Consider the following 9,976-nt stretch of genomic DNA (forward strand, 5'->3'; position numbering starts at 1 on the left):
GATCCCCCGCCTCTTAGCACCATCTGAGTCATTGAACACCCATAATTCAAGTGAGCCGAGAACACGGAGCTATATTGAAAACAGAGCAGCCGTCACCTCAGACCTGGTTTTCATTTTTAGCTATTTCTGTTCAATTGACCTCAACATGCAAAAATAAGTAGTACACTACTGAGCTCATACTACTCAAACATCTAATTATTCTTGCTGTTGGTCCGTTTATAGGTTAGTTACCATATCAGAACCGAAAATAGAAGACAAATGCAAACATGAAATATGAGAGCACGAACAAGCTACGGCTCGTTTTCTTTCTCTGAATTGTTTCAGAAGAGGTTTTGCATTGTTCAAAGAGGCAGCCTGTGTTGGTTTTAGAGAATTAAAGAGAGAAGCATCAGGAGCACTAATGAAGACAACGAGCAAACAGCATTTTTTGGGGTCTATAGTTTTGCTTTTGGCCTTATTAACTTGTGAAATTAAGACAACCATGTATAATGGATTTTGTAAGTTCTATGATTTCTACTACTTGTCTCTTATGCAACTGCATAAGTACACATCTAAGCCTGAGTCCTGATCTCGTCAGGGTAATGGTACAGTAGTTCCTTACAGATCACTGTTATACACAAGGAAGCCATGAAAGGGAAAAAAGGAATCAAAAGAATTTCTTGGAAAAGTACAACTTCAGAATTGTCTAAATGATGCTAAACAAGTGGTTTTAGATTCCTGTGTTTCAGAGAAAGCTGGAACACTGAGTAAAATGGAAATATGAACAAATCGTTTAGACCCTGAAGGTGGCATTGTGGTTGTATCACAGCAAGAAGGTTCTTGGTTTGTAGGGAGGTTAGGTTAACTGGTAATTTTAAACTGGCTGTAGGTGTAGATGTGAGTGTGAATGGCTGTAAATGTCTTCCTGTGTTATCACTGCGTTAGTGATAGACTTCTAACCCTATCCAGGATACACTCTGCCACTAGCACAGCGTCTGTTGAGATAAAGTCATGTGAAAGTGAAAGACGCCTTTTCAGATCTAAGGTTTCCTTATTAGGACATTAAGAACTAATGTCCTAGAATAACACATGAAATTTTACACTGTCATTATACAGTGAGAAAGACTATTCATAACTAGAAAATACTGAAGACAGCTGTCAGTCGTCCCAGCAAATTCATCTCAAGGTCAGAGCGTGTCACGCTAAGAGAAGCTCCAACACACCTAAAATCTACATGTTTAATGTTAAACTTCATCACAATACGATTAGAAAACGCCTGAACAAGTTTTGCTTGCTTGCAAGTGTTTGCAGAGGAAAGCATCTTCTCTCTTAAAAGAACCTGGCAGCAGTGCTTACGTTTGCAAAACTACATCTGAGCAAACCACAACACTTCTGGAGCAACGTCCTTTGGACAGACCAGACCAAAGTGGAGACCAAGTGTTTGGTCATAATGCACAGTGCTGCATTAAGCAAAAGACAAACACAGAACATCAGTACAAAGATCAAGACATAAACGGTGAAGCACGGTGGTGGACGGGTGATAATTCGGGCACCTTGCTGTCACTGAATCAACCATGAACTGAAAAAGAAAAGAATCAAAGTGTTGCAATGACCCTGTCATAGTGCAGACCTCAACCCAATTGCTCAAACGCTGATGCGGGACCTTGACAGAGCTGCGCATAAACAAATGCCCACAAACCTCAAAAACTGAAGCAACGTTGTAAAGAACAACTGACCAAAATTATTTCTCAATGATGTGAGAGACTGTCGAAGTCACACTGGAAATGATTTCTTTAACTTATTGCTGAGAAAAGTGGTTCTACGAGGTCCTGAATCATGCCACATACTTTGTCACACACTGCTTCTTCATCGTCTTTTTTGTTCAATAAATAACATAATATATAATAAAGTTTGTATTTAAATAATTTCGAGAGGGACCAGAGGATTATTTTGTTTTATTAACCATGGAATTGAAAGAGGGTGCACGTTCTTTCCTCACATGACTGTAGCCTCAGTAGCTTTGCTATAGTTCACTGATAGAAATCACTGATAAAAGCCTGACTTTAAAATGCAGAATCTAAACCTAGTGGAAAACCTCAGCATGGCTCTGTCTGTGTTTTATATGCAGGTGTGGTTTATATATGTAATTTTCTTTCTTTTTCTGGTACATTTTTAGCTGACCTTTATGGATGGAGCAAAAGCTGCGTTCGCTGAAAATGGTTCCTAAAAGTGACCATGAACCCACACAGTGTCTACTTTAATTGACTGCCACCTAAAGGCAATAATTAATATCAGCACTAGTTTCTCACAGTGTTGAATTCCCCCATCATTACTCATGAAAGATTTTACCTCACAGCTTTCAAAGAGGAAAAAAAGACAAAGGTAATGTCTTAGGAAACGAAAGAAATGAAAAGATACACAATCTTAGATGATGGGGAAAAAACCTTTGATAACAACTGAAATTGGAGGTTGGAGGTTAACGGGCTTCAGCCCTGCTTCAGCAGGAGTAAGGATGAGAAGGTGGGGAGACCAGCAGAGATGGAAAGTAAAGAGAAGCTGAGTTTTAGAGTAAGGAAAGAAGAGAGAGACAGAGTGCATTGTGCTGTGGATGGGGCGGGTCATCCTGGTCAGGGCAAAGAGGAAAGCCTGCTCAGATCAGTCCAGAAGCTGACAGCTCTCTGACAGGGATTAGACGACTGCCTGTAAATAATAGGGGTTCAGACCTGGGGCACTTTGCTCTTTGACAAAGTGTTCATTTCTCATCCATCACTCTTTCCTTCTCTCTGTTGCCTGTGGGGTCGAATTCTCACAGACGTTTGGTTATTCTGGGTGAGACTCAGCAGACTAAAAGCAAAAGGTGCTGTGGTAAAAGGTGCAGCATTACTCAAATACAAGAGAGTTTCCATATGGCGCATTTGGTGCTCACCTGCATCTCCTCAATGTGACACATTCAAATTTCCAGAAAAATGAAAGGAAAGAAAAGTAGCAGACTGTGAGATAGATGACATCATTTGATTTAAACTAAACATCTGGAGGCCAGGCACAGTCGGAGCCTTAAAATAGACACAATGGGCGAGAGGTAGGCGACCTGCTGTAGTTACAGTGGTGTTAAAAGAAAATGCTCTCATGCAATGACAGGCGCATGATAAATAATTCCAAATATGTTTGCTGAAGTAAATAAGTTCAGAGGAAGCCAAATCGGGAGCATTACACAAAGTCCAGGCCTCAGTGTAAACTACATGATTGTATTTGTAATGTCTGTGTATGTGAGGCCTATCTTAATAGGAGACTCACATGCAACAAAGACAGTAACTTGAATCTCTATTTTGCCTGTGCAGAATGACCCATTAACTACACTGAAATCCTCAAAGGAACTTATTATGACTTGTGGAGTAGAGGGCAATGATTCTGTAGCCTACGTAAGCATACGCGCACTGCTTTTCAGACTGACTTGGAAATATCTGGAGCCTTTAAATTAAGCAGCAGTAATAGGAGTGTCAGAGTCCTTCCAGAGACTATTCCAGACACGCCCTAACCACCACAGCTGCCAGCGCTCTGGAGAAGAGGAGGTTCGGGTGAAAGTGGAGCTGAGGGGAAGAGAGGAAACCTGAGGGCAGGCTATGCGGGTCCGGACTCTTATTAACAGGCTGTCAGCGCAAACCGAAGGGCGCCGAGATGTCAGCGAGGGGACGAGGATGTAGCACACCTGAGGAGAGCGGCGTGTGGCGCGTTTGAGAGACGGAACTAATTCTGGATTCAATGCGTGTGCAGTTCCTCACCAGTGATGAGTTGGCTCCTGTTGTGGATTGTAACAGCAGCCGGGATTCAAGAGGTGGGATGGAGGACAGATTTCCCAAAGTACCTTTTTGTCTTTTGTTTTTCTTTCTTTCTTTTAACGTTCAGGTTGCATGTAACTCAGACGTTTAATGCAAGTTGCAGAAGACATAGGGGGTTATTTTAAAGTTAGTAAGGTAGGCTGAGATACACTATACGACAAGCTCATTTAAACGTAATAAACGAAATCAGTGTTTCCTCCGTTTGAGCCCCCCCCCCCCCCCCCCCCCCCCCATTTATTCGTCAGGTTATGGCAAAAAAAAAAAAAAAAAAAAAAAAGAGAAAAAAATAGTTTTTTTAACCTTTGGCTGAATAAATATTTCCATTAAAATCTGCTTAAAAACTGATTGTTGTCCTTTATTATCCTATTATCCTTTATTTATTATTATCCGTTATCTGGCTTTAATTTTGCACTGTGGGATGCTCAAAGTTGTGTCTAGGCTCGTTCGGTTATATTTTAGTGCCACCTGGTGGATATTTGGGGGTACTCATGTGCTTTCTTGTATCCCACTGCCTCCTCAGAGCCTTTCTACTCATAAAGACATCAGTTTGTGGTCTAACCTCAGAAACTGAGTGTTTAAATTAATGATATTTTGTGTTAAACACGTTAAACACGGCGATATTCTTAGTTTTTGTAAGATTTGGGTTATTCAGCATCAATGTCAAATATACCCCTAAACAGTGTGGTTGTGAATAGTCAGTATTAAATATATTCTCATTATTGCATAATAAACTCATGTGGTTTGGAGGGAAATAACAACAACGCCTGAGTGACAGTTTCCCCTGGGAAAAGTCCTTTCTCCTCTGCTCTGAGGAAGGGTAAATCAAGCCAACACCTCCCCGCGGGTCATCTGACCTGACTGCAGGCTGACAGGAAGAAGAGATTAAACCAGGAGTGGAGCCAGGGTCATCAGCACTTGTAATCTCTTTGTAACCAGCTGCCACAAAAATATGACAAGTATTTGAGGTCACGTTAGAAAGCATTTAAAAAGGGGGAAAAAAGATGATGATGATAACCACAAATAGCTCACTAAATAATCTCTCTGTCTTGGTATTGTTAAATGTCCTACATGCAAAATGTGTTCATCAGAGATAAATGATTTCAATAAGATGTTTGTATCAATCCCAGCCCAGCTTTTATAATTAATTTATGAAGCACCCACATCTTGATTTCCATGATCTCCTTTTTCTGTGTCAGGGTGATGATTTCCTTAGCGGGAACAATATGTATGCCACTTTGCAAATTAGCCTCATGGCTGCAGAATAAATTAAGTCTTTTGATAAAACAGCTTTGTGGCACGACTGTGACTAAAAGTCGTTCATCTGCATTATCTTTAATATGACCATAATTCTACTGAAGTGCTGAGAACAAGCCGAGGAAAACGGATCCACCGTGCTTAAGATGATTAAGCATCTTTTCGCACAGTTAACCGCGGACAGAGTGTGCACGCACGTGTATCTTTCAAGCTCCCCATTTAAGAGCTCTGCTATAAGTATTTATGGCTGTAGAGACAATACTGGAGCTAATTTTATATGTTTCACTTCTCGCCCAGCCCCGACCACATACTGTACTTTTAATTAGGATGGACACGGTATCTGCTTCAGCTGAAGTCTTATTCATAAAGAGCCTTTGTGGTTTATTATTGCTACAAAACTGACTCATCTGCGTTTGAAGTTTTGCTCGATTTGCATCATAAATGCAACATGACTTCACTTTCCCTGAGAGGGAAGTTTCGGTTTCTGTCACACGAAGTAACAACCTGGAGATCATTTCCTGCTCCTTTCTCAAGCACACCATGCTCTCAAAACAAAAAGAATTCAGTTCAGACTCAACCATCTATTATTTTTTACAAAAAACAATAACAAAAAACATTCACATTCCCAAACTTTCATCAGTTGAGGCTCATGCATTCTCTGTCCAAAGCTAACCTCTAAGCTCTGGGCTGTTAATGTGCCTTATGTGCAGCGTTGCTGTGAGAACATCTGCTTTTAAGAGCTGCAAAGCTCTTTACTGTGTGATCTTGGCTACACAGAGCAGATTGTAAGAGTCATAATGCCAAGGGAGATGAAATTCATTTCATTGGCAGGATTTTTATAACTGTAAGTAGCACAGTTCTTGTTTGAAATATGGCAACGGAAACCAGTGTTAATACATAAGACACCAGGGCGCGATGGTGATTTAATAAGATTATCTCCACTGGGTGTTTAATTCATTTATATAGTCTTATTTAATTTATTGCACAGCACGAACACATGTTAGCACTGAAGCAGAAGTGTACAAGTAAGGGATTTTAAACCTTTCAAGTCCATTACTTGCTGAGACATGGTTACCAAAGAGGGCTAGATGAAAAAAAAAAATCATGATTAAGGGCATTAAAAATATTGCCCCCACACAAGGGGTCAAATACCTTTTGTGCAATAAAAAAAAATTCCGGACAAACAGGTTGAAAGAGTAGTTGCAGATGACTTATTTTGTGCAATCACTGTAACAAAGGCTCAGGCTTGATGATGTGACATAAGCTGTACGCATGATGTGAAAGCTATTGGACATATTAGATTAATAAAATATAGAGTATATGAACTGGGAATCTCATTTTCTTTCCCCTTTCCTCTCTGCAGGCCTACTCCCTGAATTCCACCACCATGCTGCCTGCCACAGCTGTCACATCCCCATTTGTAGACCTGTACAACCGCACACAGTACTGCAAGTGGCCCTGCGAGTGTCCAGAGACCCCCCCTAAGTGCCCGCCAGGTGTAAGCCTCCTCATGGATGGCTGCGACTGCTGCAAGACCTGCGCCCGGCAGGTGGGCGAGGTGTGCAACGAGGCAGACATGTGTGACTACCACAAGGGACTGTACTGCGACTACAGCTCAGACAAGCCTAGGTACGAAAAAGGAGTGTGTGCATGTAAGTGTCACTCACCAAAACAAACTACCGCTGTACACCGCATCAAAAGTTCATTTTTGTAATGTTGCAAGTCACGTTCATTGTCCAAACTGCACACAAACTGCAGCACAGCACAGACTTGAGTAGAGAATATTAGAAAAAGCTATTTTTGGTTTGGTTTCATGGCACAGGCAGCATGTGCACATTATTCAACAAAGAGCACAGAGCACACATGGAAGAGAATTACTGACCTCAGTCTAGGGACATATCTGCAAGTTTTATATCCAAGTCTCCAACATGCAAATAACTTTTTGTGTTATTCATGTTTTCATGTTTTCATTTTATTATTTTGCCTTTGTTCTACATCCTTGCAGACTGTGCAGACTTAATCGTTGCCTGATGTCGAGATCAAATCTATCCCAGATATTGCACAGCACTAGCTTCTAATGTAATTATTGCATTACATGTTTTTTGTATTTTAATACGTCTATGTGTTGTTATTTTCATACCATTTATCATTTTAGTTTCACTCACACCATTTTTCCCCCTTTTTAATTATTCTCTTTTGTTCATTCGCTGCTTGTTGTGCTCACTTTTAAGGACTTTATTTTTTGGAATAAGCTGTGGAGAAATGAAATACTTACCTCCCACTAAATGATGTCTGCTGCTAAAAAAATAGTAAAAACAGACCTATGGTGTCACAGATTTTCCATCTCTAATAGAAGGTTCATTTAAAACCTACCTACACATGATCTGATGACAGTTTGAAGATGGAATAAGAAAATAAAAAATGGAGACTAATATAACAGTTTTCAAACATTTCTGAAGTGCAAAATGTTTCATTTATCGATTGCTTTTATTTTCCAAGCTCTGCAAGACAAATGTCCTCCTAATAATGGCGGACGCAGTTCAGCAGCAACGCACAAGTCCAAGCTTTTGTGTGTTTGCCCTGCTTTTATAATATATTCCTGCTTGTCATCCCTCTCTGGCAGACATGGTGGGAATCGGCTGCGAGCACAATGGCGTGATCTACCGTAACGGGGAGAGTTTCCAGCCCAACTGTAAATACCAGTGCGTGTGTGTTAACGGTGCTATTGGCTGTGTGGGGCTGTGCACAGAGTCTCAGCCTCCCCGTGTTTGGTGCCAGACCCCACGACGAATCAAAGTCCGGGGACAGTGCTGCGAGCAGTGGATCTGTGACGAGCCCAGGAGAGGGCGCAAGACAGCGCTGCGACATGCAGTCGAGGGTAGGAAGCTTTGGATAAAAAATATTGTATGTTTTAACCCCTAAATCTAATGTTCAGAGTTGATGGCTGAGAGGTCATTTAAATGGAAGGGAATGCTTCAAGTACAAATATAGTGAACAAATTACTAGGAAGCCCTCAGTATTCTTAAAAATGTGAGGATTTTACATGACTAATTGGAGCTCTCTTGGGCAGTATTGTTTGCACAGAAATGTAGACATACATACAGTACACCGTGAATATTTCTGATATTGAGTGGTGTTATTTACACCAGTATAAATCTTTAGAAGTAACAGAATCTGCTCTGTTTGAAACTGCATCTCACAAAGTAGCTGTGCAAGTAAAGCTGGTAGTCCAGACGCATCGTGAAGTATGTGTTTGTCGTAAGCGTGTGAGTGACAAATCGATCCTTTCCTGTGGAAGCCAGTGGAGGCAAGAATGTGAATGAAGATCTCTTTGTGCTGCATAAGGAAACAAATTAGATCCAGACTTCTAGGCAGACACAATTTAACAGTTTGGATTCAAAACAGATGCGACACGAGGGGAGACAGTCATACTGTGCTTCTCGTGTTCTCTCCGACATTACATGTGCAGGATCTGAATGATCTGAATGTTAAACAAGTATATTCATGTTGCTAAAAGACAACTTTAAAACAAGAGGATATGTGATTGGTTGATTGAGTGGAATTGTTCTCCTGAAATTCCTTAATTGATCTGTTTATTTATTGATCCAGTTATTATAAAGCTGACTCCTGTTACATCTTTTATCACTGCTCTGTATTATGCTGGGGTCTGCCGGGGAGCCATGCTGCTAAATTTAACTGCAGTTGGAAAAACAATCCTTGTTTTGACTTTTTTTTTTGGTCTCTAATAACCAAACGATTGGTTGAAATATTGTGAATTTTTAATTTCATTAAAACTTTAATTAAAACTGTCTATATTTAACTCTTGGTTTGCCAAATGGAGTAGAGTTGTCGCGACCTGGAGCACTTTGACAATGAAATGGCGCTGAACGTAATTTAGTTGCACACCTCTCTGTCTATGCTGCTGTCTAGTTTTCCCAGCCGAGACCACGAGCTGGCACAAAAACTGCATTACCCAGACTACCTCATGGAGCCCGTGCTCAAAGACCTGCGGCCGCGGCCTGTCCATGAGGATCTCCAATGCCAATGAGCGATGCGAGCTGTTTAAAGAGTCTCGTCTCTGTAACCTGCGGCCGTGCGAGGTCGACATCACCAAACACATCAAGGTAGTAGTCTCACAAACACGTACAATAACTGATCAAACTGAAATGGTTTTTATATTTAAAATCTTCCTGTTTCTTTGCTCCCTCAGCCAGGGAAGAAATGTCTTAATATCTACAGGGAAGATCAGCCAACAAACCTCACCATCTCCGGCTGCACCAGCAAGAAAGCGTACCGGCCCAAATACTGCGGCGTCTGCACCGACGAACGCTGCTGCATCCCCTACAAATCCAAAACCATTGACGTGGAGTTTGAGTGTCCCAACGGGACGGGATTCACCTGGAAGATGTTGTGGGTTCAGGCCTGCTTCTGCAACCTCAGCTGCAGAAGCCCCAATGACATCTTTGCTGACCTGGAGAATTATTACGGTTATCCAGAGGTTATGAACTAAGAAGCGACCTGTCGGTTTGTCCCATCTGTAAAGAGCTTTAGAACTTTTTCCTGACTTTCATTTCCTATGCAGTTTTTTCCTTTCCTTTTTTAGTCCAATCATGTACAAGGGATTTTGTTCTGTTTTCTTTTTCCTATTGGAAAAATCTGTAAATATCACATATGTGTATTCATAAAGCATGGTGTGCTTTTGAAGACTATTTAAAGAAGTGTTTGCAAATGAAAATATTCAACAACGCATGTGAAATACTGAAGGTTTAATTTATTTATGAGGCTTTTGGCATATGTACTGGCATGCTATGTTTTTTGGACGACGTCTCACAAGGACATTGCTTGCCTGCCTTTAAACTCCCATATCAACGGAGGTTGTAGGTTTTTCTTCATCTATTTCATTAAAT

At 40.9% G+C, this 9,976-nt stretch overlaps 1 protein-coding gene across 1 annotated transcript; it reads left to right on the forward strand.

Moving 5' to 3' along the window:
- The first annotated feature begins 3,493 nt into the window (after positions 1-3,493).
- ccn4a (cellular communication network factor 4a) lies at positions 3,494-9,816 on the forward strand. Its single transcript, XM_026155927.1, has 5 exons — positions 3,494-3,811; positions 6,433-6,721; positions 7,693-7,947; positions 9,000-9,193; positions 9,280-9,816. Exons 1-5 carry the CDS (start codon positions 3,764-3,766, stop codon positions 9,577-9,579), a joined length of 1,086 nt encoding a protein of 361 aa, XP_026011712.1. The 5' UTR covers positions 3,494-3,763; the 3' UTR covers positions 9,580-9,816.
- Positions 9,817-9,976: the final 160 nt, after the last annotated feature.

Source organism: Astatotilapia calliptera, chromosome 22, assembly GCF_900246225.1.
Source record: "Astatotilapia calliptera chromosome 22, fAstCal1.2, whole genome shotgun sequence".
Taxonomy (NCBI): domain Eukaryota; kingdom Metazoa; phylum Chordata; class Actinopteri; order Cichliformes; family Cichlidae; genus Astatotilapia; species Astatotilapia calliptera.